This window comes from Didymella exigua, assembly GCF_010094145.1.
Source record: "Didymella exigua CBS 183.55 unplaced genomic scaffold M421scaffold_38, whole genome shotgun sequence".
NCBI classification, from domain to species: Eukaryota; Fungi; Ascomycota; class Dothideomycetes; order Pleosporales; family Didymellaceae; genus Didymella; species Didymella exigua.
In genome coordinates, this window is record NW_022984812.1 from 191,390 (window position 1) to 218,172 (window position 26,783).

At 53.4% G+C, this 26,783-nt stretch overlaps 10 protein-coding genes and 1 non-coding gene across 11 annotated transcripts; 9 read left to right on the forward strand and 2 right to left on the reverse strand.

The window, feature by feature from the left end:
* Window positions 1-50: 50 nt before the first annotated feature.
* M421DRAFT_8782 (ribonuclease R) lies at window positions 51-3,070 on the forward strand (the record flags this gene model as incomplete). Its single annotated transcript, XM_033597611.1, has 2 exons — window positions 51-252; window positions 300-3,070. The coding sequence occupies 2 exons, from the start codon at window positions 51-53 to the stop codon at window positions 3,068-3,070; spliced, it is 2,973 nt and encodes a 990-aa protein (XP_033444731.1).
* A 4,394-nt stretch (window positions 3,071-7,464) lies between these two features.
* M421DRAFT_72392 (uncharacterized protein) lies at window positions 7,465-8,052 on the forward strand (the record flags this gene model as incomplete). Its single annotated transcript, XM_033596873.1, has 1 exon — window positions 7,465-8,052. The coding sequence occupies one exon, from the start codon at window positions 7,465-7,467 to the stop codon at window positions 8,050-8,052; it is 588 nt and encodes a 195-aa protein (XP_033444732.1).
* A 1,000-nt stretch (window positions 8,053-9,052) lies between these two features.
* On the forward strand, window positions 9,053-9,866 carry M421DRAFT_279603 (uncharacterized protein). The gene is made up of 2 exons (XM_033588902.1): window positions 9,053-9,225; window positions 9,284-9,866. The coding sequence occupies exons 1-2, from the start codon at window positions 9,210-9,212 to the stop codon at window positions 9,736-9,738; spliced, it is 471 nt and encodes a 156-aa protein (XP_033444733.1). The 5' UTR covers window positions 9,053-9,209; the 3' UTR covers window positions 9,739-9,866.
* A 1,878-nt stretch (window positions 9,867-11,744) lies between these two features.
* M421DRAFT_72549 (sphingoid long chain base kinase 4) lies at window positions 11,745-13,323 on the forward strand (the record flags this gene model as incomplete). Its single annotated transcript, XM_033596892.1, has 2 exons — window positions 11,745-11,894; window positions 12,016-13,323. 2 exons carry the CDS (start codon window positions 11,745-11,747, stop codon window positions 13,321-13,323), a joined length of 1,458 nt encoding a protein of 485 aa, XP_033444734.1.
* Window positions 13,324-13,769: 446 nt separating this feature from the next.
* M421DRAFT_t116 lies at window positions 13,770-13,841 on the forward strand. The gene has a single exon. It is a non-coding gene; the product is annotated as a tRNA-Met (tRNA).
* Window positions 13,842-14,029: 188 nt separating this feature from the next.
* Window positions 14,030-15,968, reverse strand: M421DRAFT_95427 (phosphoglycerate mutase-like protein; the record flags this gene model as incomplete). Its single annotated transcript, XM_033598307.1, has 5 exons — window positions 14,030-14,222; window positions 14,291-14,894; window positions 14,947-15,102; window positions 15,154-15,774; window positions 15,836-15,968. The coding sequence occupies 5 exons, from the start codon at window positions 15,966-15,968 to the stop codon at window positions 14,030-14,032; spliced, it is 1,707 nt and encodes a 568-aa protein (XP_033444735.1).
* Window positions 15,969-16,487: 519 nt separating this feature from the next.
* On the reverse strand, window positions 16,488-19,681 carry M421DRAFT_72344 (coatomer subunit beta; the record flags this gene model as incomplete). Its single annotated transcript, XM_033596866.1, has 7 exons — window positions 16,488-16,636; window positions 16,684-18,996; window positions 19,047-19,087; window positions 19,137-19,202; window positions 19,253-19,431; window positions 19,494-19,586; window positions 19,649-19,681. The coding sequence occupies 7 exons, from the start codon at window positions 19,679-19,681 to the stop codon at window positions 16,488-16,490; spliced, it is 2,874 nt and encodes a 957-aa protein (XP_033444736.1).
* A 326-nt stretch (window positions 19,682-20,007) lies between these two features.
* M421DRAFT_279653 (Mago nashi protein) lies at window positions 20,008-21,237 on the forward strand. Its single transcript, XM_033588903.1, has 7 exons — window positions 20,008-20,166; window positions 20,218-20,255; window positions 20,309-20,404; window positions 20,453-20,516; window positions 20,566-20,653; window positions 20,703-20,828; window positions 20,877-21,237. The coding sequence occupies exons 1-7, from the start codon at window positions 20,135-20,137 to the stop codon at window positions 20,889-20,891; spliced, it is 459 nt and encodes a 152-aa protein (XP_033444737.1). The 5' UTR covers window positions 20,008-20,134; the 3' UTR covers window positions 20,892-21,237.
* A 256-nt stretch (window positions 21,238-21,493) lies between these two features.
* Window positions 21,494-22,630, forward strand: M421DRAFT_72353 (uncharacterized protein; the record flags this gene model as incomplete). The annotated part of the gene is made up of 4 exons (XM_033596869.1): window positions 21,494-21,889; window positions 21,954-22,104; window positions 22,158-22,515; window positions 22,564-22,630. 4 exons carry the CDS (start codon window positions 21,494-21,496, stop codon window positions 22,628-22,630), a joined length of 972 nt encoding a protein of 323 aa, XP_033444738.1.
* Window positions 22,631-23,032: 402 nt separating this feature from the next.
* M421DRAFT_72366 (guanine-N(7)--methyltransferase) lies at window positions 23,033-24,022 on the forward strand (the record flags this gene model as incomplete). The annotated part of the gene is made up of 3 exons (XM_033596870.1): window positions 23,033-23,172; window positions 23,222-23,448; window positions 23,508-24,022. The coding sequence occupies 3 exons, from the start codon at window positions 23,033-23,035 to the stop codon at window positions 24,020-24,022; spliced, it is 882 nt and encodes a 293-aa protein (XP_033444739.1).
* Window positions 24,023-24,908: 886 nt separating this feature from the next.
* M421DRAFT_72492 (FAD binding domain-containing protein) lies at window positions 24,909-26,522 on the forward strand (the record flags this gene model as incomplete). Its single annotated transcript, XM_033596888.1, has 3 exons — window positions 24,909-25,086; window positions 25,135-25,541; window positions 25,587-26,522. The coding sequence occupies 3 exons, from the start codon at window positions 24,909-24,911 to the stop codon at window positions 26,520-26,522; spliced, it is 1,521 nt and encodes a 506-aa protein (XP_033444740.1).
* Window positions 26,523-26,783: the final 261 nt, after the last annotated feature.

The following is a 26,783-nucleotide window of genomic DNA, read 5'->3' on the forward strand; positions in this document are numbered from 1 at the left end:
TTCTTGGGCGACGGCAACACCACGTTCTCGACACCCTAACGACCAGCGTCATGGAGTATTTCAGCTTGAAGAGGTCAACTGTCGCGAACCGCGGTCACGCCAATTTGTCAAGCAAGGTTTACGTGCGGTCGACGAAGAGTGGCAAGGTTCAGAAGATCGTGAGGGAACTGTACCTGCGACAAGATATCCCGTGCTCGTCGAATCTGTGCAGAGAATGCTTAGAGATTGCACCAACAGACTACTCCAAGAAAGGTAGATCGATCCTTTTCAGGTGCAAGGACAAAGCTAATACGTGACAGTCGCGCCATTCGTACTTTCAGACACACCCGCAGGATCCAAGAGCTTCCCCAATGGCCAATATCTCGTTCCAGACACCAACGCTTTCTTAACTGGAATGGACTTGTTCGAGGTTGAGACGGCTTTTCACGATGTCATAGTACTTCAAACTGTGCTTGAGGAAGTCAAAAACCGATCTTTGCCACTGTATCATCGCTTGATCGCCTTGACGAAGAATGAGGGAAAGCGTTTCTATGTCTTTTTCAATGAGTTCCGGCAAGAAACTCATATCACCCGTCACCAGGGAGAGACTATCAACGACCGCAACGACCGAGCTGTCAGAAGGGCTGTGCAGTGGTACAACCAGCACATCACCGATGCAGTAGCTGCGCGCAGCAAGCAGCAGAAGCGGATTCCCACCGTAATCATGATCACGGATGACAGAGACAATTCACGCAAGGCAAAGGCAGAAGGTATTCCTGGAATTACATTATCTGACTTTGTGTCTGGCCTCGAGAACGCAGATGAACTGCTGGACATGATGAGTGCCGCACAGGAACAGAGAGAGATCCGCTCAAAGAAGCCCGAAGTCTTCTATCCAGATCACTTCTCGATGTCCAAGATGATGACTGGCGTAAAAGCTGGCACTATGCACCAGGGCATATTCAATGTTTCGCAGTACAACTATCTGGAGGGTTCCGTAAACGTACCCGCGTTCGACAAGTCCCTGATTATTTTAGGCCGCGAAAACAGCAACCGAGCTGTCTCCGGTGACGTTGTAGTTGTCGAAGTCCTCCCCAGCGACCAGTGGAAAGCACCGTCGACGAAGATTGTTGAGGAAGACACCATCGCCAAGAATGACAATGCCGAACAAGAGGAGGGCGAAAACGTCGTAAGTGAGAGGGAGAAGAAGGCACTGCAAGAGGAGGTCAAGCGCGCACATGGGCAGAGCACCGAGGGCAAGCCTCAACCAACAGCTCATGTTGTGGGTATCATCAAGCGCAACTGGAGGCAGTACGTAGGGCATATCGACCGTGACTCAGTGCGGTCAACAGCGAAGACGAGCAGGCAGCAACAAACCGTCTTCCTCGTGCCCATGGACAAGCGCATCCCAAAGATCAGGATACGAACTCGTCAAGCTGGAGAGCTCCTTGGTCAGCGTGTTCTAGCGTCCATTGACTCTTGGGAGAAGGACTCGAGATATCCTGTTGGTCACTTCATTCGGTCGCTAGGCGAGCTGGAATCCAAGGGTGCCGAGACAGAAGCTCTACTGCTGGAGTGGGATGTACAGTACAAACCGTTTCCTAAGACGGTACTTGATTGCCTACCCGCTGAAGGTCACGACTGGAAGGTACCCGCGAGCACAGAAGACCAAGGCTGGAAGGGGAGAAGAGATCTGCGCGATCTCATCGTTTGCAGCATCGATCCTCCTGGTTGCGTTGATATCGACGATGCTTTGCACGCAAGAAAACTACCAAACGGTAACTACGAGGTCGGTGTGCACATCGCTGATGTATCACACTTTGTGAAGCCGAATAACGCCATGGACAAGGAGGCCAGTCAACGTGGTACAACAGTGTACCTTGTAGACAAGCGCATCGACATGTTGCCAATGCTTCTTGGAACGGACCTCTGCTCATTGAAGCCGTACGTCGAGCGATACGCTTTCTCCGTCATCTGGGAGGTGAACGAGAATGCGGACATTATTAAGTCGGAATTCACAAAATCCGTCATTCGCTCAAGAGAGGCTTTCAGCTACGAGCAAGCGCAACTGCGAATCGACGATGTCTCTCAACAAGATGAGCTCACAACGGGCATGCGCACGTTGCTGATGCTGTCCCAGAAATTGAAGCAGAAGCGCATGGATGCTGGAGCCCTGAACCTTGCCTCGCCCGAGGTCAAGGTACGATCAGAGTCTGAGACTTCAGATCCAGTTGATGTTCATGTCAAGAAGTCGCTGGCTACCAACTCTCTCGTAGAAGAGTTCATGTTGCTCGCCAACATTAGTGTCGCTGCACGAAATTACGATGCCTTTCCCCAGACCGCGTTACTGCGTCGCCACGCCGCACCTCCCAAGTCAAACTTCGAGGAGCTCGCAAATCAGCTCAAGGTCAAAAAGGGTCTGGAACTCCGAAGTGACAGCTCCGGCGCCGTAGCAGACTCACTGGATAAGTGCGTGGACCCGAACAACCCGTTCTTCAACACTCTTGTCAGGATTATGGCCACGAGATGCATGATGTCCGCAGAGTACTTCTGCGCTGGTACCCAAGCGTACCCCGAGTTCAGGCATTATGGTCTTGCTAGTGAGATCTACACCCACTTTACATCGCCTATCCGTCGTTACGCAGATCTCGAAGCCCACCGACAGCTCGCCGCTGCCATCGAGTATGAGCAGCTGGACGCCAGTCTGCATTCAAAAGCCAAGCTTGAAGGTGTCTGCAAGAACATCAATGTCCGCCACCGTAACGCACAGATGGCCGGGCGTGCTTCGATCGAGTACTACGTTGGTCAGGCGCTGAAGGGCAAGGACATCACAGAAGAAGGTTTCATCATGAAGATATTCTCCAACGGCTTCGTGGTCTTCGTGCCCCGCTTTGGCATCGAAAGTCTGATCCGTCTAAGGGATCTAGCCACGCCTGAGCCAGAGGCTGAGTTTGATGCGGATAACTACCAATTGAACATCAAGGGTGACATCAACAGGAGCGTAGAGTTGTTCGAGAGGGTCATGGTCAGGATCACGGATGAGCTGGAGGAGAGCACCGGAAAGAGAAAGGTCAAGCTGACCTTGGTGTAAAGCTTGCGCATAAGAGGAGAAGGCGGCGATTGCGCATCCCAATACGACAAAAACTGGATCTTCAGTTCCAAGCCTTTATGCTCTGACCTTTGTCTTGATGTGCACAGCGATTGTTTTAGTTGATGTCATGTTGGCGAACATGATATGCCAGCTCTGGTGATCTGTGCAAGGAACTCAATAAGGTATAGTTGAGGAGCCACTTTTGAATACGCCCCGCAACGCCACGATGCCGCACTGCACACCCTCCCCAGCTTCATAGTGCAGATCTGAACAAGTGAGTCTGGGTGGCTGCCAGCTGGCTTCAACTGGGGTCGAGTGCACCGAACGAGAACACTGCGGGATCGCAGAACACAAGCGAGAGCGAGTGTCTACATCAATAATGTTAGAGGCCTAGATCTCCTGTCTGGAGACCTCTTGAGATGTGAATGCTGCGCCTGAGTTCGATGGCAAAGCGCATCTCGACAAGTGCATTCGATCGTCCAGCCTGGACGTGTTCAAATCATCGACAGCATGTATGCACGTAATCGCCGTAGGTACGCAATGGCGGCGCTCACAAGGCAACATGCTCGTTCGCAATGACATGGTCTGCGCGATTCAGAGGTGCACTTCATCCATCCCCTCCAGACCCGCGCCACACTCACGAGAAAGTGACACTCTCCGCACCATAACTCTGTACGCAATGCGCTGTTGACCCAGTAGTGGGTCAATTCTATAACCTTTAGCCCTGGGACGCATCAGCGCACTCGGAATCCCATCCGAGCAGTCGTTAGACATTGCTCCATGCATCCAATGTGATTGCGAAGGCTTCGTGCATCACCGCTACATGCTGCATGTTCCTGCGTCCTAGAATAACCTTGGAATCCGGGGCGCTGGAGAATTCGATTGCGTGTCTAGCTTACCATGGCGCTAGTGCTGTAGCGCGGACCATTGTTCCTTTCTTGAGGCTTGGTCACTCGGTGCAAGCCTGCAAGGAATAAGGTTCAGGGCGTGACAAATAATGGACCATGGGTTGCTTATGCTGTGAGAAATTGCGGGAAGGACCGAAGGGTTCGCGAAAGGCGCGGAGAGGGACGTTATCATGCTTGGAGATTCTGCTGAGCTGTGCGCTGTTCGGAAAATGCTGTTCATGCGCAACTTTATTAGAGGTAGCCGCGATGAAGGCTCGCCCAGAGATGAGGTTTTGTTGACATGCACACTGCTGGCGGCAACAGGTATACGAGATCCGAGCCCTGTTTTGATAATTTGCTTGCTGACTGCCGTGGAAGATCTTGATGAATGTAACTCGTGCGGCTTTGTATAGGTACGAGGCTTGATATGATGATGCTCATCATGATGTCCAGCATGTCCATCTCGGATCACCGCGATTGTCGGACATAGCTCTATCCTTGCGGTGAGACGTGTGGCTCGTAGTGATTCGATGGTAACACGCGCGGCGTACCTGCATGAACGCGACCACCAGCAATATTGTCCGAAAGAGTCAAGCCGAGTGCCGTCCGTGTTCAGAGGAATGAGTCGCGGCCCAAGACCGGCGCGAAGAACTGGAGAATCAATACCTACCTACCGTATCGCTGTCCGTAAACAGCGGTGAAGTCGAACTTGACGGTGGCAAAACTGGTCCACGAGCGTTCGTGAGCTAGTTTCCTGGTCGTGCGAGGCCAGCAACAGTTGCGATCCACATACACTGCAAGTACACGACAGAGCACGACTTCTTCTATTTCACAAGCCGCAACGTCATCTCCGCACTGTTAATTGTCACGATATGACCCGGGATAGAGATTGAGAGCGGCACGTAGCGGTCGCCGGTGCAGCTTGTGCATCGGATGAACGTCGAGCTTCAGTTCAGGCATGTTTGACGAGGCCAATAGAAATTCTTGCAATTGCACGAACCATCTAGTGGTGTCTTGGCCGATGCGATGCCGATTATACTTCGTACAATGCCGCTCGCCGGATGAGAAGCGTTCTGGACATTGTCAGGGTCTTCACACCTGCAGCCATCGATCCGGGATGGTTGGCAGGCATGCAATGCAGTTTGTTCGGTTGATTCCTTGATACCGTCTTCATTGGTGCAGCAGCGGTTCGCAATGCCCGAGAACAGGTTCTCGCTAGATAAGAGCAGGACACCACTCTTTCTCAAGACAAGATAATCTTGGTAAACAATACGAGAGATGCGATAGGTCCTGTCCCGCGCCACAAAAATGACGACCCTCCACTAAGCGGGTCTTCTCGCTTGATGGCGTTGACGATCAGGTCCACGTGCAGGCACGCTTTTTAGCCGGTCAGCATATCCCTGCACAATCCAGGAACATTCAACAAACTGTAAGTTAGTACTTCGTAATTAATGTACGGAACTCCACGGATCCAGCGGCAAAGGCGCTCCCTGGGCCCATGGAGATCACAATGAATCCTATCGTTAACGGCTGGTCGCTGGGAACTATCATCGCTTCTTTGTGCTACTGAACTTCGTACCTTGTGATCTGAATTGCGTTTTACTAGGCTGTTATCACGAGACTTGTCACCTTCAATGACGATCGAAAGGTTGCCTGACAGAGCATTCGTTGTAAGAGTAGTCCCAGGACAGACACAAAGAGTTGAGATAGCAAGAGTTGCGCCGAAAGAGATGGTGATGTTATTGCTGCTCTGACTTCAGCGACATATTGATTACTCCTTTGAGATCGCAGCGCCTTGGCCATTTCTCGATGCGTGACTGGCTGTATAGACTGGCCGCATTTGCAGACGTTCAGACCAAGAGTCAGCAGATCTTTGATCGGGTGGATCGTGGTAGTCAGAGACGAGACCGAGACTGGGCTATACCGTGGTGGTATCGATAGTGGACCGTGGTGCAGGAGTCGTCATCAAGCTGAGATTCAGGCCCCTACAGAAGTGTTTCAGCTGAACCGCCTCTCGTCCGCAGAATCGAGACATAGGATCGCAATTGGCGGCATGAAAATAGCCCCCAAGTGAAGCAGAGAAGGCTGCAAGTAAGTACAGAGTGACCTGGCAGAGTGCCGAACCGAGCAAATTGTCAAGATTGAGAAATTGTCAGTGCGTCCAGCTACCATCGTTCAGGTTTTCTGCAGGAAGCAAGCCGTTAGAACCAGGGCATCATGCACGCGTTATCAGCATGCTTTATCGGCGGCTCACGTCACCCTAATAATGTCCTGCGGCCGTCATCTCGCCACACCACTGCGCAGAGAGCTGCTGCGTTCTCGAACTTGTTGTTCGCCCGTCCAGAACGCACACCTTCAGAATGTGTGGCCCAGCTATCTGAAGCTAGAAAAGCAGGTATCGCGACGGGACGCACCTAGAGCCCGCTTGCGAACGGGATTGGATCCAGATGCCCATGTCATATAGCTGACGCCAGGCTTGAAGAGTGATGGTACTGTTTCGCAGATCGACGTGGTGCCAGTGCACCCCACCAAAGCGAGCACGCTCCGGCTCATTCGAGTCCAAGCTTTTGCTTGTCTGGTTTGGACCAATCCTCCGAACAAGCAAGGAGACTCTCGAAAAGTACAGCGGGATGGCGCAAACGTGTGCGCTGTCGTCGACGCAGGTCAGCCTGCAGCGTCAAGTGAGCGATGGCTTTGCATTGGTGCGCCGACCATGAGCGACATCTCGAAGTGAACAGCACATTCACGCTGGCTGCTCAGCGCCACGTTTTCTGAGGCACTGGGAAGGAGCAATTGCCTATCACGGACTGTGCACCTTCTCAACGGCGGGGTGAATTCAAGGCAGGCCAAATTAGCTTGGCCGTGGTCAAACTCCTAGTGTCATGCTCACCGATACTTCAGAGCCTTTGACCTACTAACAGACTTTGCAGCCCACCATCAGGTAGTCGCGCTTTGTACCTGCATATCGCCCCCAAACCAAGATCCACGTAGGTAGTGCACCGTCACTACAAGTCGCAAGTCTCCCCTCGCTCGGTGCGCCTCCGCTGCTTCTTGCCGAACGACTACTCTTTGTTCTTTCTCATTTCGCCCGCTAGTCACATACCATAATTGCTCCCGGGGTCTTGTGGAGCGAGAGCCACACACGCATGACCAGGTCTCCGCTTCTGAGCCCCTCCGCCTCGCGCAGTAGTACTACTATATCCGTATCTGCCCTCCCAGGTTCAGGTCTGCAGTCACGTCGGACGATTGTTTCTTCGTTCGAAATCTATCGATTGCGCCTGCGATCCACCATGGTCAAGGCTGACTGACCGCTCTGTCACTTCCTGAAGTCTTAATCGGATCGACTTCCCTTTGACCATCGGCACTTGCCTCTGTCGCTCTATTGGGTCAACCTCGCCGCCTGTCGTTCAACTTTGTTCCGACCTTACTGCTGTGTCTCCACGTCAGCGTCTAATATCAACCAACCTTATCACTATCTTGTGAGGATAGTTCCACATCATACCTATCATGGACGAAACAAAACTATACATCATACTGGGTGCTGTCTTGGGCACTCTGGTCCTCACCGGAGTTTCCGTTGCAGTACTCTTTTGCTGGAAGCGTAATAAGAGAAGGGTACGAGGCTTCTCTCTCCGTGCTGTAACACCTCTGGACGACTCTGTCTTCGAATCATGGCGGCGGCCCAGCGAACATGCACAACGCAATGAGAAGTACGGCATTCGGCCGATGCACTCAGCGGTTGTCCGCCATGAGACGTCGCCCACCATGTTCGAGAAGGAGCTGGACCTCTACGATCACCCACGGTCACCCTCACCAGAAGACATTTCCCCTCCTCTCCAGTCGCCAAGAGACTCGATACGCAAGCCGGAGCGGGCACAGAGAAAGTCGAGTGTTGCCTCTTCTGTCGCCGACCGGCCTCCAACACCTTACTCGCCTACATCCACCATCAGCGATTTCGTGGTTGGCTCGTACGGTTCCCGCAAGTCGCAGCCGTTGATCCGTCACCAGCCTTCGATGTCTGAAGCCTCTGCTTTCAGATTCGAATTCGAATCAAACCACGAGGCCCATCAGAAGAAACCCGAACACTGGGTTTGAGCGATCCCACATTCCTAAGGGCTACCATGTGAAACAGTTAGCACGAGCAACTATCGGAAGAAGCACCGATGCCGACTGGATGGTCGTCTCCCTGCAGGGCAACTTGACACTCCGAAGTCGTACAAAGACTGTCATCCCTCTATCATCGATCACAACGGTCCCCGCTGTACGACCGTGCAACCCAACACCAGCCGGCGTGCTCGTCTATCATCACTTGACAGATCAGGCTTCCACCTTTACACTTTCACGACAGCATATGACCTTATTATCCGGCGTTTGGGAAATTTCGCATCTGTGATACCAGACATTTGTCACCTACACAGGCTTCGGCCCCTTTTTTCCTTTGCGTTTCGCCAGTTGCGAATCGGACTATTACAGGACAGGTGGACTAGAGGTCACACCGCGGGTCGGATATGTTGCAACGCAACAAGCAAGGGGACCAAATATCTAGGTAGCAGATACACAGCGAGCAAACGCTCATGAGCAGGCGAGCAGAATGAACAGAGTTGTACCATCAATACACGGTCGCACTCTTGCTCAGCATTGTGATTCTGTGACATGGCAGCATGCCCAATGTTCCCAACATCCTCGGTGGGCCGTCCCACGGCATCGTTCACCGCCAGTCCCATCCTCTACCCCTTAGATCTCGAACCTAATCGCCAAACCATGAAGGTCCCGCAAATGCGTGCCGACCCACATCGCTCCCACCAAAAGCATTGGGACGGCCGCAAGCTCAACGCCCGAAGCGGAGCAAAAATACTCCGCAATCAGTCACCGCATATGCTCGCTCTCGCAACCAAGTGCACCCCGCAATGTCATGCAGTCGTGATACGCATGGCTTGAGGCTTGTGGGGGTGCGGCATGGCGACTAAGCGAGAGAGGCATGGAAGGGCCAGCCACATGCTAGCGCCATCTTGAAGTGAAAGTCGAGCCACGACAAAGCATCACAAAGACGCCGGGTAGACAGCTGTCAACACCCGCACAGACGCAGCGCAAGCCGCACTGACTGCGGAGCACGTCTCAGCCCTCGCTCAGCGCGACACGATCGCATTATTGACGCTCCACTCCCTTGACCGGTTCACCGCTTCGCTCCGCTCAAACAAACGCGTCGCCACGGTCCGCACACGCTCTCACCCGTCACCCGCCCACGCCTCACCATGGAGTTCGTCCAAAGTGTGTAGTAGCCAAACGCTCACCGGTCGCGCCTAAGCAAATGACTCACTACATACAGACTACGTTACCCTGCTGCCGCGGCTGCTCCCGCCGTCCATCGCTTCGCCGCTGCTCACCTTTGTCACGACGGCGTTCGGCGTCTTTCGCACCGCGCAGACACACCTCACACCGCTCTTGACACGGCTCGCCACGCAGCCCGATGCCGCGTCGATCCTCGTCGTCGTCGCGGCGCTCTTCATCAGCTTCAAGATCCTCAATATGATGTACCGCGCGGTCCTGTTCTGGGTCAACTTGATGATCAGGCTGGTGCTGTGGGGCGGCTTAGGTTTGATTGGCTTGTGGATATACAATAGGGGCGTTGATGGGTTTGTGCAGGATGTGCAGGACTTGGCACACACGTGGGCCGGCGAGTACGAGAAGTACAGTGGTGAGGTTAAGAGGTTCCAGCAGGATCAGGAGGCGCAGATTAGGTTGCAGGCGAAGCAGCAGGGCGGTCGCAGGGGGCGGCGATAGGTTATGACAAGAGAGGATAAGATATTGGATATTATATGAAGGATGGTGAGATGTTCGATGAAGACAACGAATTATGGCTTATGACTGTACAGTTTGGGTGGGCGTTGTGTTGCATTACAGCGGATCATAATTATGTCTAAAAGTTGGAGTCATATGGCAACCCGAGTAGAATGGATAAGTTCGATTGCAAGACCGTTGTGCGACATTCGACCGCGATGAAACCTGTCTGACAAACAGCCGAACGAACAGGCTAGGCTAGCAGCATCTGGTGAGGACAACGTGTCCAACGCATTGGATAGTCTTTTTCAGCCCACTGGTACTAAAGATGTAACTGCGTGAGCAGTGTCGGTCGGAGACTGTGATCAACAATTGTATTGCTATCTGTTGTGGTGTTGTGTGATGTCCTTCTCCGGGAGCTCTCAGCTCTCAGGTAAGTGCACTTGCCCACCGGGCAGTGCCTGCTACAATAGGATATCATGTGCTCTGAGCCACGTGGTTACAAAATATTGTCTCTAGCACTTGCTTCTGAACTATACTCAACATGACGGTACCACCGCTCCCGGCTGAGCTAATCCAACAAATAGCTGGACATCTCGACCTTCTAGATCTCCTCCGCTGCATGCAAGCTTCGAGAAAATGGCGTGACTCTATACCCGGCAACGATCCCATATCATGCGAGAGGATGTTACTTGAATCACGGACGACGCATTCTGACGTTCCGTTTCTTATCCTCCGCGTCACTCTCACAGACTTCATCCAGAGACAGTACGGTTCGTTTTTGAAGAGAACCACATTCAAGTAAAGTATCGAGACTATCGCACTCACAGGAAATGCAACGTGGCACTTCATGACCCCCAACATAGGACGGTACTCATATCTCGCGACCGGCGAGGAGCGCGGCAAACCTTACACCTTCTGCTCCTTGGACAATTTGGCGACACAGACAAAAGGCATGCGTGAGAAATTGAGTGCAAAGGATGAATTTGGTGAGACATGCTCATCTGCGTGCCTTCAACCAAATAGCTTCGTCTGGCTATCCGGTGGAAGCTTCCTCACCAGATTTGTATGGGAGCACTTCAGCCTATCGATACTCACATCAGGAACGAGGCTGGGGTAAGAATGAGTCAGGTTGTTGACATCGTGCGGGAGCAGCTGGACAAGGTGCCGCGGGAGTTGAGCGCTACTTACCCTTTCCTACCACTGTATGACTTTGGTTATTGGGACATGATTGGAGGTTGGCCGTGAACATGTGCTGCGAATATCGTGCTAGGTATTTTGGTGCGGCGCAGCGTTAGCTTCTGTTCAATCATAACTTGCAAGGACATGCGTGAGCGTCTTTCATGGGATTAAGCTCGTAGAGCACAGTTTCTGCTGAGGTATAGGGCCGGTGCTGGGTGGAAAGGTCAAAGGGTAGACATGTTTGTGAAGGTGAGGTTGCTCCAGAAGCTCAGGCTACGACGGTCATCCTCCGCGCATGGAGTTCGACTTCAGCCTGATGAACATGGACAAGAATCTGAATGCTTACCCGGTTGCTTTCGACGTCTTCTAGTCTTCTGGGCTGATTCACCCGCACGCGAGGAGCACGCTGACTCGTCGAGGCCTTGGCGCAAAAGGCGTTCTTTCCGCTTCTTGGACTTCGGCGTGTATGCGTGTTTACAGCAACTGAAATTTGGACAGCGTCGAGGTGTGGACTAGAATGACCAAGCCGGCCAGAGTGTAGACAGTATACAGAGGAATTGGAGTTATCCATGACAGGAATGATGTATGACATGTTCTCAGGATACAGTCGCGTCTCCGTCGAGAGAGGTGCCAACTGCGTCATCCAATCATATCAGCGTTCGATATTGCGCTACCGGTACCGCCCGCGGGCATCCGCTGCCGCGGTCGATGCAGGTGGCATGCCGTACGCGAACGTGCTCCTATGACAGCTTACTCCAGTTCTCACACTGCTCCTTCCTCCGCGTATCCAGCATGCTGAGGACGCTCCACACTCGCTTTTCGTAACCATGGCCGTAACTGGAGGCCAAGACGATCCCTTCAGAGACCCTTCGCTGGCTCCTCAGCAGCACTCGCAGCCTGGAACTGCCGCCAATGTTCCGGACACGCTCGCGGTTGGGCGCGATGCCTCGCTGACGCTCGGGACGGACTCGCTGGTAGTTCTGGGTATGGACAGATGACATTTATCTAAGCCTCCCTATTCTGACTCTAGCAGACGAAGAGCTGCAGGACAGCAAGAGCGCCGGCTGTTGCGGCCTCTCCCTTCCCGGCAAGGACAAGGCAACTCGCTCGATTCCCTTCTACAACGTGCTCTGGGCCGAACACTCGGAAAATGGCGACGTGACCATCCAATACGCCCACGCCGTCTCCGCCAAAGTCGTGCGCCCAGCCATGGTCAGCTACAAACTCGACAAGCCGGACAGCCGCCTGGCTGAGGCATGGATCGAGAAGCTGCTCGACCGCGCATACGGCGCGTCGCAGCGACAGAAGCGCATGAAGGTGCTGCTGAACCCATTTGGCGGACAGGGCGGCGCTGTCACCATGTACCACAAGTCGATTGCGCCGATTCTTGCCGCCGCGCGCTGCACACTGGACGTCGAGACGACACAGCATCAGGGCCACGGCGTGGATATCGCGCAGAGCCTGGACATTGAGGCCTACGATGTCGTGGCATGCTGCTCTGGCGACGGCATCCCTCACGAAGTTTGGAATGGGCTTGGGAAGCGACCAGACGCTGCGAGAGCACTGGCAAAGGTCGCTGTTGCACAACTGCCCTGCGGCTCAGGAAATGCCCTGAGCCTCAACTTCAACGGCTCAGACAGCCCTAGTCTGGCAGCCCTCGCCGTTGTAAAGGGCCTGCGCACGCCCCTCGACCTCGCCTCGGTGACACAAGGCGACCGCCGCACCCTCTCCTTTCTCTCGCAGGCCGTCGGCATCGTCGCTGAGACCGATCTTGCGACGGAGCATCTGCGCTGGATGGGCAGCGCGCGCTTCACCTGGGGCTTCCTTGTGCGCCTGCTCTCCCAGACAATCTACCCAGCCGACATTGCCGTAAAAACCGTTCACGACAACAAGCCCGCCGTCCGCGAAGCCTACCGCGCCGAAGCCTCTAAGCCCGCACCCACTTCCGACTCACGCCCTGTGCCCGCCGCCGACACGGCCTTGCCGCATCTCAAGTACGGCACCATCAATGACCCTCTGCCCGACACCTGGGAACTCATCCCCCACGACCAACTCGGCAACTTCTACTGCGGCAACATCGCCTACATGTCGCCCGACGCAAACTTCTTCTCCGCCTCGCTCCCCTCAGACGGCTGCCTGGATCTCGTCCGGATCCGTGGCGACATCGCGCGCATGACGGCCATAAAGATGCTCATGGCGGTCGAGAACCACACCTTCTTCGACATGGATGGCGTCGACTACCAGAAGATCGAGGCGTATCGTATCATCCCCAAGAACCAGGAGAGCGGATACATCAGCATTGACGGCGAGAGAGTCCCGTTCGACGGGTTTCAGGTCGAGGTGCACAAGGGGTTGGGGACCGTGTTGAGCAAGAGCGGGCATCTGTGTGAGGCGAGAGGTGTGTGATGCGAGGTGTTTCGTTCCCACTCTTTCCTATGGTCGTGTTTGTTTGTTGTTAAAGATCGAGATACCATCGAGTCGCGTGTTGAGTGTTGAGTTGCATGCTATCGAGTTCTTACGTCTACTTGCTACATTGCGACACTCTTTCTTATAGTCGATTACCATTCTCGAGTCTTTCGTATTTGGCTTGATGGTCTCTTCTCATGCCAGTCCAGTCTTATGCGTACACGCTTTGGTCGTTTTCGGCGGTGGCGAGGTGTGATGTTCCAATCTCACTATTATGACTCACTAGCAGAAATTTCTTTCACAACCCACCTTCCCATCTCTAAACTCAAGTCGTGAAGACAGCACCACAGCAGCTTTCACACAGTCTGCAAACGGCTCTGTCACCATTGGTGTCTGGATTATATTTCTTTTAAGCGATACTCTTTTATTAACAACAAGTGGTAATAAGCTGAGTGGCGCAGCGGAAGCGCGCCGGGCTCATAACCCGGAGGACACTGGATCGAAACCAGTCTCAGCTATCACTTTTTGTTTTTTTGCACACCCATCATACTATCCCAGTCACTGCCGGGTCAAACCCTACACTCGTACCTGTCTCTACACCTCAAACATCACGCACAGAACAACACTCCGTTCTCATCAACTTCTTGCATTCCCTACTCATACCGCAACACCGCCTTCCCTCCCCATAAAGGTATTACCTAGCAGACTATGACCTTGGCGCCCGCCCGTTGTAGTTCATCCCCGGACTCGCCGTGTAGTTGCCCAGACAATCATATGCGTAGTCGATCTCCGCGCTACGCTTTTTCAGCACGCTGACCACGTTGTCGAAACTGCACAGCCCGTTTTTGTCCTTGGGACATCCGGGGTGCGAGCCATGGATGGGGACCACTGCGTCGTTGCTATGAAGGTGAGTCAGCCGACGCGTTCATCGCGGGGGTTTGCATTGGAGGGGTGAGGGGGGGCATACACAATGAAGCGCATCTGCTTGCTTGGGCTCTTGGCGGGACACTCAAGCACCTGGGTTGTGAAGTGGGTCGCGAACGGCACGAGTCTGCTCGCGACGAACGAGTTATCGTGTCTGTTCCCCGCCGGGCTGAGCGGGGGCCCGTTGAACAGCGCCGTCAGGTTGAACGCCATCAGCGTGTCGAGGACGACGACTTCGTGCGTTGCGTCGGCGTAGATGGACTGCGTGAGCGGGAAGTAGGTCGAGCTGTTGTCGAACGTCTCGTTTAGTGCGGATTGAGCAGAGGGGTACTGGCCCGTGAAGCGCGCGAGGTATTCGTCCAGGTAGCCCTTGCCTTGAGCTGCGGCGACGGGCGAGCCGGGGCCGTTGTTGTAGTAGAAGGTGAGGTCATAGTAGTACTCGTAGTTGAGAAAGTCTTCCTGAGGGGATGTTAAAATGTGTGGACACAAAGGGTGAGGGGAGTGTACTTCATTGAATAGATCGCAGAAGGCGGAGTAACCTAGTGCGTGGGTTTCGTAGGAGCAGAGCTGCAGCATGGCGATGGTGTCTGTCGCGGTGAAGTTGATACCTTTGGCTTGAGACTGGAGACGGGCAATAGTGGAGTTGACTGTCACGTTGTCAGCATGCACTCTTCCATGGTTGGGTGTGTGGTGGCTCACAGGCATTGACGGCAAACTTTGCGGCCACGGTGCTTCCAATGCTTCCTTTACTGGCGACGTTCGAGTTCAAGCAGACCTCATAAGGAGCGCCTGAGTTGTTCACGCCAGGTGTCTCGACTAAGATCTCGATGTTGACCTCGCTCATGTACTCAGGGACTGTCTTGCGTTAACCATAGTGATCGAACTTAAGGCGACAAAACTACTCACCACCAAAGAAGCCAGCAGCAAAGTTCTCCGCCGTCTTGACCATGCGGTCCTGACTCTGAGTGCGGAACACAGGCAGCTTGTCCGAAGCGGTGAAGTTGTTGAGCAAATGTCCATACAATTGCCTGTACTCCACACCCAGCATAAAGTTTTGGCTGCGTCCAAACGGTGTGAGGAGCTCGGCACCGAGCTTGTAGGTCCAGTCGCTCAGGAAAGACAGCTCGCCTGAGAAAGCAAGACCACCTGCCTTTGTCGCATTCACAACCTTCTGGGCGAAGGTGCCCGGCGCGGCACCACTTGTAGGGTAACGAGCACCATGTCTGTACAACAGCAGCATCTGAGTGATTTCGCAGCCCTCAGGGACTAGAGGGTTCGCATCGGGCAAGCCGTAGTCTTCAGAACGCAGAGAGTACCACGGAGACAGATTGCCCCAATACCTTGTGATGTCGAACTTGGAATGCTTGGTGTTGCCGTGGGGTTGCGGAGCAATCAGAGGGAACGACTTGGCTTCATTCTGGTTGTAAGGGTACGAAGGAGCCGTCTGAATGGCATTGGGCTCGACGCCAGTCGGTGTTGGCCCGGGGAAGCCCACCACCGACTCCGGTGGAAAGAGTGAGGAGTTAACTACAGCTGTGGTAGCACGAGTCAGTGGCTGTGAATCGAAGCGTTGTAAGAAGCATCATACTGCCAGACGGAGGGTAAACATCAGAGGCAGGCGAGCCGGCATTTGAAGAAGCCTGAATAGTTGTAGGAGCTGCCTCAGTGAGCGCAATGAACGCGAGCACGGCAGCTACGTGTGCAGCAGATCGGAAGTGCATCTTGGAGTAGTGATTCACAAGGGCCAAGCTTCGTCAAGCTTTCGCCTAGCTCCACGGGCGCAACTGTCCATTTTATAGCTGCACCAAGCATGCGCTATCGCTGATGAGCTTATTATGGTGCTCGTATACTTCTCTGTAGCTTGACAGGCTTGCCCTTAAGCTCCATGTCTGCATGGGCATGCACGGCACAACATCCGTGAATTGGCCAATCAAAGCTGGTGTTCTCCGCACGCATCGCGGGAACACCGGCGGTTTTTCGTCCCAACCGCCAGGACGCCGGCAATTGTGACGCTATGGCGTCCGTGTGCACTCGCGTGTTGAGCTGTCAACCCAGAAGACAGTACTCGGGGCATGCACGTGGCATGTGAGGTACGGGAGGAGCTCATTGTCGTGTGGTGGTGTCTTCGACTACATACGCCAGCATGCGATGAGCAACGCTTGATAGCTCTAACCTCATGCGCCCCAACTTTTGCCGGCGCATCACATTATCATAATCTTCTCCAATAATGAACAGGCTGCTCATGCAACACCAACCTTATTCAAACCCTTCAGCGATCCCAAGCTCAGCGCTAACCCTTGCGATCGACTGCGAATACGGACAAACCCAGTGATTGGGCCATTGTTGCCCTCCTGCTCAATACTCAAGTTGGCCAATGCATCCTCACCTGCTAGCAATTAGTATGGAAGAGGCATCAATGCAGAAGGAATAACTTACCGAAGACGCTTCTGGCGTACAAGTTCGCGGACAAGAATTGACAGTCGCCCTTCATCGATGCTTCTGGTGTCAGACAGCTCATGTTGGTACAAGCCATCAGCTGTTTGAGGAATTCGCGCAACGACTTGGCCTTGGAGTTGATGTTGACCTTATTCTCCCATTCGAATTCCGTCCACATGGTGCGGAACTGCGTCTCTGTGCACTGCGCAGGCTTGATATAGTCCATAATATCAACGTGAACGTCGTTCAAAATGACAACATTAGAGTCTATACCCTTCTCGCCTTCGTACAGAACGTTTCCGAAGATAACACCTGTGTCAGTCGAAGAGACCTTGATGGTAGACTGCAGATTGATGAAGTCATGCGGGCCGACGTTCTGTGTTGGCGGGCGCTCGACAACCTTGAGATCGCCAAGTGTTGCAAACTCGACTGTGAGGTTCTGTAGTGTCTCAGTGGTCTGGTTGACGAGAAGAACATCGAGCACAATGTCGAACTGGTGGACCTTGACGTAGGCCTCGGCGTAGACGGGATCGGAGAAACCTGTGAGCTGGACCACGCGGCTGAGTTTCGACGAGAGATCTTCAGTCGCGGTGTCGCCTCCTGTGGCCCTCTCCAGGTCCTGCTCAATCTCATCGCTGCCATCAGCATCCTTCTTCTTGAGCTGACGAATGCTGAAAGAGTCGTCAACATTGACAGCCGACTTCATCCTCTCTGAAGCTTCCTTTGCTGCACGCTTCTTCTCCTCTGTCTGGACCATGGTCGCGAAAGACTTCCGTGTGTCTTCCAAAAAGACAGTCTCGAGCTCCTTCTTTTGCGAAAACTCTGATAGAGAGCGAACACAAGACATGATGCGGTCGACAGAGTCCTCGTCAATAAGGGTCTTAACGAACTGCGATTGTCCAACACGGATGACAGAGATCATGATGAGCATAGCCTCAGCACGCAGAGCATTTGTCCGCGCAGCGTTCTGTGAAAGTTCCGAGTATCGCATGACGAGCTTGGTGAGTGTACTGGAGAGAACGGTGGCGAGATAGTAGTCTCCATCGAGTACAAGCTGACGCAGAGGGGGTTTTTGCGAGTTCTTGACAGCGTCCAGCTTTGCCTTGGCTGCGGCCGAAGACGTAAGAGCACTTTCGGTCGCGTATGTTCCATCAGCCAGGACCTTTCGCGACCCTGTGGGAGCGGCAGTCTTGGTGTGTCCATTGACTTGGTCATCGCCCTCCTTGCCCTCTGATGCATCGTCCAACAGTCTTTGTTCAGAGGCAAGAATAGGAATCTCACCTAACGATGAACGGATGCCCTTCCAAGCATCCTGAATGTCCTTGATCTCAAGTGCGTACTCGCCAATGATCCACAGGACACCGCGGTAGACCTTGCCAGCGCGAACCTCACCAAGAGTTGAAACAAGGCGCTCGATTATGGATGGGCGGAGATCGGGGAAGCGCTCGACAACCTCCTTGACGAAGGAGATCACATCGACAGCTGACGCGTTACTGCTGACATCAGAAATAAAGTCCATGAGCGAGCCGACAACGCTTGCGGCGACCTCTGGGAACTTGATGGCAGCTTGGTGGATGGCGGAGATGAGGATAGACCTGTACTCGGAGTTCTTGTCATACTGCTCATCAACGGTCTTCATTAGCTCTTTCTTCAAGAGAAGCACCACCTCTTCTACATTTCGGCTGGAGATCATCTCCATAGCAATGTGCAGAGCCTTCTTGCGCACGTCGAGATCGGTGCTCGACAGAACACGAAGAATTTCCATGGTCAGATCGTCGAGAACGCCCTCGTTCTTGTCTCTCAACTGGTTCACCCGCTCCAGAACGATGAGCTTGACGTTATTGTCGGGCTCCTTGACAGCAAGCTCTACGAATTTCCCTGCGGCAGCCTTCACAGCCACAGGGTTGCTTGTGAGAGTAGTCAGGGCATGTGCGGCTTCGTAGATAACGGTCGATACCTGTGACTCGAGCAGATCGAAGATGAGGCGCAAGTATTTGGCCTTGTTGCCGGGGTTGACGGCGGCATCGCGGCGGATGAACTCAAGCTCAGCAAGTAGTAGAAGCTCCTCGTGATTCGGAATCGCGTCAAAGACGGTGCTTAGGTATTCGAGCGCCTTCTCGTGGCTGATGGATGTAAGGGCGGCGAACGCGTTGCGCTTGCAGGTTGGGTCGTTCTCGTCGTCGAGGAACGTGGTCAGAAGATCGGGCGCATCGGGCATGAGCTCGGGAAGGTGGGTGAAGATGGAGGCGATGGCAAAGGTAGCGTTCTTGCGGACGTATGCGTGGCGGTGGGTGAGACACTGGCGAACAGGCTCTGGGGAGTGCGTTAGTAGGGTCCTGGGGACGAGGGGAGGAGCGGCGTACGCAGCAGTGGCTCTACAAGTTCTGCATCTCGCAGCTTCGTGCTGTCAATCTCATTAGCAGAGCTTTGTGTGTAGGAGGAAGGGTGCTTACACAAAGCGCAATGTGTTTCCTCGGACATATTCGTTTGGTGCCTGCAGATCGAACCGAATGGCGTTACTTCTACGGTCAGTACGTCGTCCTGCTACAGCCTGCAATCGTCTACTCACCAGACCAAAATCCATTCCTGGCGCAGCTTGCCCTGGGCGTCGTGCTTCGGACAAACCTCGAAGAAGAAGTACATGAGCTTCTTGAGCGGCTTCGACTTGCTGGGCATGACGAATCGTATTATGTGCATGAGAAGCCCTGACTTTGCATCGCCGTTGAGCATGATGGCCAGGATCTTCTTCTGTTCGGGAGTCAGCCATGTTGCTCCTCCGCCGCGGGGCATGCGTAGTGTCGCAGACGCACCATGGTCTCAATCTTCTGCTCATCGCTGCCCTTCTCCAGAGCTGTCTTCAGCTCATTCTCGGAGGGTACGTCGGCCGCATTGTCCTGGTGCACCTGTTGTTGCCCGTCAGCTCTCCAGAGCTTCACCATCATGCTGCCAGGTGTTCCCTTCGTACCATACTGTACGCATTCTCGAGGAAAGTCGCCATGTTTCCGGACTAGCTTGTGCCGCTACTATGTGCGTATACGGTGCGTATGGCCAGCAGCAATGGCTGTGGTTGTTCGTGGACCGTCAGGTCGAGGTGCCCTTGGTGGCCGTAGGAGGTGGGATGCTACGTGTGTCGATTGCGGAGTCGGCCGTGCGTGGGATGTCGGGTTCAATAAAGCCGCAGCTTGGATACGTGTGAAAGGGAGGTCGAATTGCCCCGCGCACCACAGGTTTCTTTGCTTCGAGGGTTGCGCTGCTTCCAGGACCGCGTACACTGTCCAGGTGTCTGCTCGAGAAAGTGGAACTAAGACGCTTGGCAGCCGCTCGCCAAAACAGCAGGGGTCCTCGCGCCGCCGAAGATCGTGAACCTCGAGGCAGGACATAGTAAGGACCGAGATCAATCACCTTACCCGAAGCTACCATCTGCGCGTCTACTTGCAAGCAAGTCGTCAAGATGAGCAGCGAACCGTTCTACGTGAGATACTAGTAGGTCGCGCAGCTATCATGTGCGAACGTACGATGCTAACAGTGACGCAGCTCTGGCCACCAGGGACGTTTCGGACACGAATTCTTAGGTGTGTACAAGCCAGATCTCATTGAGCCGGGCCAGGCGCTGACCTTCATCAAGAGTTTGATTTCCGAGTGTTGGGAGACGGTGGTAGTGCATCTGCACGATACGCCAACAACTCCAACTACCGCAATGATTCTCTCATTCGAAAAGAGAGTACGTTCATCGAACCTTGCTCGGAATCATGCGACTGAACCTTTGCAGTGTGCGTGAGTGATGCTTTGGTCGCTGAAATCAAGCGCATTGTCAAGGAGAGCGAAATCCTAAAGTATATGCTCATACGTGCATTCGCAGAACAAGAAGCTGACTCGATATAGAGAGGACGATACAAAGTGGCCACAGAAGAACAAAGACGGCCGTCAGGAACTCGAGATCAGGTTGGGTAGCGAGCACATCTCATTCGAGGTATGTGTAATTCGCATGCCCACAAGACGACAAGGTTTAATGTGAACAGACCGCCAAAATTGGATCTCTGCAAGATGTACAGGACTCGTCAGATCCGGAAGGGCTCCGCGTCTTTTACTACCTCGTTCAAGACCTGAAGGCTCTGGTCTTCTCATTAATATCCCTGCACTTCAAGGTATAACACACTACTCATTGCAGGCGGACATATGCTCACAGTGCACAGATCAAGCCCATCTAGATACCCAGCCTCTTGCTGGAGGCGATGAAGTGCGACTCTTGGGACGACTATTCTCGACGTGGTTCTACCGCGAGTGCACATGGACCAAGCTCATTGTGTGTAGGGTCAGGCGCCTGGAGTACGGTGACGCTGGCATAGCCTGGACGCACGCCAGCTAAGCGCAGGGGCCATGCAGTGGCAGGACACGCGCATTTGCGGCCCGCAGCATGAAAAAGAACGTTTGACTCTTCCGTCAGACTTCGATTAGACATAAAGCCAAACGAATGACTTCGAACCAGAGCAGTTGCTTGTCTGCACTTTGCGCGATTACAGCCACTATGCAAATATGATCGTGTGATCTTCGGCCTACCAGCTGGCTGCTGGTGTGCCTTTCGCCCCCACGTGAAGCTAGTGAACCCCAGAAAGCCGCCGGCGGCCGTACCCACTGGAGTCGACGCATCCATCTGAGCGCCCAGATGTCATCGCTCGTAGAAGCATACCTCAGCCCTCCACGAAGCCTGCCATTATCCTAACATCGACCGTTCTGCCTTTGTATACACCTCTTCGACCCATGTGTAATCAATAACTTGTTGCTGTGACCCTGGCTTCTCCTCGACCGGACTATGCCGACGCCCGATGATGTCGTCTTGCCAGCGGAGCACGAGCGCGCAACATGTCCACCAGATGACACACATACTTCGACAGCGCATGAGGAACTGAGCGATGTCCACGAAAGCAGTGCCAGCCAGGATGTTGACTCTGCGCAACGCCTGCGAATGCTGCAACAGCCCACGCCGCCGCCACATGGCACGCGCGATCAGTCGCCCGCCGAGACACATATCAAGCCATCGAGCGCAAGCATAGAAGCACCGAGCAGAGACATACCAACGCCAACGACGGTGACCGACGATAACGCCGAAGACCAGCGCGTGTCCCAGGCCTCGCCTCTCTCTGCCACTGCGCCGGCGCCAATTCGATTCAACTCCAGCCATCTGGCTGCTCCGTATCCTGCTCATCGAGTACGTGCTCACATCGCGCAATGTAATGATCCTGTAAGACCACTCTTGCTGATTGTTCCCGCAGTTTCTCCCCAATTCGTCCTCCTCACTCCTACGCCCTGGTAGCCGGTTCAAGGGCAGCCAAACCTCCGATCGCCAGCAGTATGAAGTGGATGTTGAAATCAAACATGTGGATATGCGCGAGTCATTCATGTGTGGATACCTACGCATACAAGGTGTGCATGTCGCATATCGGACATGTACAAGCAGAGAGCTAACGCAGCGACAGGCCTGACCGACGACCACCCTAGTTTGACCACATACTTTGAGGGTGAAATCATTGGGAATAAATACTCGTTCGTCACACAACATCCTGAATGGGGCTCGAACGAGAAGGTCGACCGACAACATTGGGCGCGGTTCCCTGCATACAAACCTCTTTCGAAGCATTCGTCGCGGTCAGAGACAATCTCCAAAGATTGGATGCAGAAGGAGCATCTGTTCATGCGCTGGAAGGAGTACTTTTTGGTGCCAGACCATAGAGTTAAGACTATCAGTGGTGCAAGCTTTGAAGGCTTTTACTACATTTCGTTCAACCAAGTCTCGGGCAGCATCGAGGGTATCTACTTCCATGCAAAGAGCGAGAAGTAAGCGGAGTCTAGCCTCTTCGCATTTCATGCGCTGACAAGTCCTAGATTTCAGAAGCTTCAGCTGAAGCACATTGATGATCACGGGTGCCACGGCACCTATGAATTCTGTTGATTACGATTGCACGAATTGGCATACTGTGTGGGATTGGCACTTGGGCGCAGCGTGTCTGGGCTGGACTTGACTTCTGTGTATCAAACTTTACACCTCACCGTTCTTTACGCAGTGCGCGATTGAAGGGCGTGGCTCTATCTTCTTATGTGGTAAATCGACCGAGCTCGACGATCGTTGGCTCATGATATCTCAATGTTCCCACTACGTCATGCCTGACCTGCAACGTTTGCGAGTTTCGTGCCTCAGCAAAACGCGAACCACGGGCGATGAGGCTAACGGTGACTCCACTTCAGCCTCGCTTCCCGCAAACCAGCCAATCTACTCTCGCCTCCCACACCAAACTTTCCCAGCACCAACCTGCAGATCAGCACGACTTCCATGAGCAAGCGCAAAACCGACACCATGACCGGCGAGCCAGCAAAGCGCCAGAAGCGTGAAGAGTACAAGAAGACACTCGTCGAAAATGACGCGACGCTGCCGAAGAAGAAATTCTACCGGCAACGCGCCCACGCCAACCCGTTCTCAGATCACTCATTGACATAGTAAATGGTACCTTGCCGTTGTTTTCGGGTCTTGGCTAAGCGTTTGCAGTCCCACAAGTCCCGCGGATATGGACTGGGCAGGTCTGTACCCTACGTATGCAGCCGAGGACAAGGCGCGATCGAAGTCAAAAGTCGAGTCACATGACAACGGCGAGAAAGACAAGAGCACAGCAGTCATGGCACTCACAAAGAACGTCGAGATTGCCGACATTGGTTGTGGTTTTGGAGGCCTTTTATTCGCACTCGCGCCAAAGTTCCCGGACACACTGATGCTAGGTGCGTTGCTCGCCGACAGCCTGTTTAGTCCATATTCAAGCATACTAACATTACCGCAGGCCTCGAGATCAGAACCTCAGTCACAGAATATGTGCAAGAGAAAGTGCGCGCCCTGCGGGTTCAGAACGCCGCAACAGGCGCTTATCAAAACGCGTCCTGCATCCGCGCAAACACGATGAAGTTCCTGCCCAACTTCTTCCAGAAAGCGCAGCTCAAAAAGATCTTCCTCTGCTTCCCGGATCCGCACTTCAAGCAGCGCAAGCACAAAGCCCGCATTGTATCGTACACGCTCAACTCGGAGTATGCTTATGTACTCAAACCGGGCGCGGTCGTGTATACGATCACTGATGTGCAGGATCTGCACGAATGGATGAAGGGGCACTTTGAGAAGCATCCTAGTTTTGAGCGAGTCAGTAAGGTTTTTGAGGAGGGGGAGGGAGAGGCTCAAGAAGGCATGGATGAGTGCGTGAGGCTGATGAGGAGTGAGACTGAGGAGGGGAAGAAGGTCACGAGGAATAACGGGATGAAGTATGTGGCCTGCTTCAGGAGACTCGAGGATCCCGCATGGCCTTGAGTGTATTTGTTGAAAGAGAGGATAATGTTGAAAAACACTAGCTGTCAGTTGGCCACAGAGCTTGGATACATCAATGACCCAGAGCTACATTAAGGAGGACACTCAAGATGGTTCTTCCTGTGCTCACATATGGACAGAAATAGAAAGAGCAGGTAGCTGCATGTAGCAGGCGGTGTTTTGTGGTATGAAAGTGCAGTCACGTAGTTGGGGCGGTATAAAGACTTTTTACCGAATGAATCCGTCTCACTACTTACGCTGCTCTGGCTGTACTATCTGATCTTGGGGTCTTTGAGCATTCGGGGTGTTCTTGTGCCCATGGCTAGTATTCTGGTGTTCGCTCGATGTTCATGGTACCTCACTCTGATTTGACAAAAAGAGTGGCGTTTTAAGATTGCCAGTGTAATGCCATTGTATCTCAAGAAACAAGCCCCAGCTTGCGCTTCCCGTGTCGATACCATATGGAGAAGGCATTCCGCTTAGTGCCGCGCTAACACTAACGGCAACCGCGGTCCAGGGATGCTCTTCCTCCCAGCTTCTCCCAGCCAAAATCGCCAAACATGTGAAGCTTTTTGCGTCACACTGAAAGCCTAGCTTTGCGTCTATTTCGTTCACCCTGCGAGTAGAATGCACGTCCAACGTGCACGGTACGTGCATCTCGCAGCAACTCCTTGTACGCTAGCTATGTAAGGATCAACTTCCACTCGCCTACGAAGTACTAGCCGTTGCTGAATAGCTAAACCCCATTCATGACTGAACGATGTAGCGCAGGATCAAAAGACACGGGTGCAAATGAGCCGCTCATGGTCGATACGCCACGATACAAAAGCCTCGCGGATGCCTCGTTTACCTTCATTCCTCCTGAACCTGACGGATACACCAGCCCAACATGACACTCATCACGACGACCGTGGCATTCCTCCTCGCGGTGCCGGCTTTGGCTGCAACATCTGCAGTCAACAGCAGTCTGGGTGGCGAAAAGGTTGCATGCGCCATGTTTCGGCTTAAGTATCCTGAGCAGACATATTACCCAGGTTCTGCTGGGTACGTATACGAGACGCAGTCGGGTGGGTACTTCCTGTGACCGTTTCTGAGGTTCGAAGCTTATAATTCAGTTTACTGGTCCGCGACTACTTTTAACGGTCCTGCTTGCATTTTTGTCCCACAAAATGCGCAGCAGGTGTCTCTGGCAGTCACTACGATGACATTGACGCTTTCCAAGTTTGCTGTTCGAGGTGGAGGCCACATGCCCATTCCTGGCTACAATGGCATCGATAGCACGGGCATATTGCTTTCAGCGTCCAATCTCACCGCTCTGGCGCTTTCTTCCGACAAGTCTACAGTCTCCGTCGGACCGGGCAACCGGTGGGGAGATGTCTATTCATACCTGGCACCGTCGAACCTTGCAGCAGTCGGCGGCCGGGTAGGTCACGTAGGCGTGCCGGGTCTCTTGCTTGGAGGTGGCATATCATTCTATTCATCACAGCACGGCTTTGCGTCAGATAACGTCGTAAAGTATCAGGTTGGCTCCTCCCCAACCGAATCTGAGTTGTACTGACGACGACAGTGTGTACTCAGTAGTGGCATCGTTGTCGAAGCTACTGCTAGTAATACGTACTCGGATCTTTTCTGGGCGCTTCGAGGTGGCGGCAACTCCTTCTGCATTGTGACACGATTCGACTTGAAGACAGTGCCATCTAGCGAAGTGCATATCGGAATTGCACAATACGATCAGTCGCAATCCAAGAGCTACCTCGATGGTGTCTACAACTTCGGAAAGTACAGTGCACCTGCTGACCCCAAGGCGGCCATAATCCCAACAATCCTGACGTTCCCCTCGGTGGGTTTGACTGTGTACGCTGCAGCAAAGTTCTACGACTCGTTGACGGACAGCCCTACGGCGTTTGAAAACTTTACTGCGCCTCGACTACCTCCAGTAGCTGACTCATACGCGCTGCAACCGCTAGCTTCCTACATCGCTGCAACAGACGCTTTGCAGCCGAATGGTCTGCGCCAGGCATTCCGAACTCTGTCGTCTTTGGTGGACAGAGAAGCTGTCCAAGGGATCCATGATACCTTTATCTCGCAGGTGTCATCAAAGCTGACAAGCGTCGCTGGCTTACAGGCTTCAATTACCTTCCAACCAGTGACCAAGTCCTTTCTCCAGAAGAGCGTTGACAGCGGAGGAAACCCTCAAGGTGTCGACATTTCAAAAGCACCCTTCTTCTGGCAGGTAATAAATCTCACATGGCAAAATAGTTCCGACGACGCCGTTGTCCAAGCTGCTGCGGATGAAATAACCGCGGCCATTAACGCTTTTCTGGCCCAAAAGTCTCTCAGCGCCACGTACCTCTACATGAACGATGCAGGAAAGGGGCAACCAGTCTTCCAGAGCTATCCAGCTACGAATCTGAGAAAGCTTAAAACGATTCGTGCCAAGTACGATCCATTAAGTATCTACACAAACCTACTTGTCGGAGGCTGGAAGGTCGCGGATGCATAAGCGCACGGAAGGGCTGCGATGATGAATTAGTCATATGTGACTATCTTACACAACGTTCGACATCGACAATCATAGGAGGTGCGTTGGCACACGACGCAGGCTTAATGGGCGTCCGTTCTTATATCAAGTAGAAGTTAATGACAAGTCTCGGGGTTCAAAGAATACGGGGGGTCTTCAGAGACAGCTTGCACGGTATCTGCAAGTTAACAGGGCTTGAGGAGGCTACACACTACTGTGTGGTTATGTCCAGCTTTTTCTACA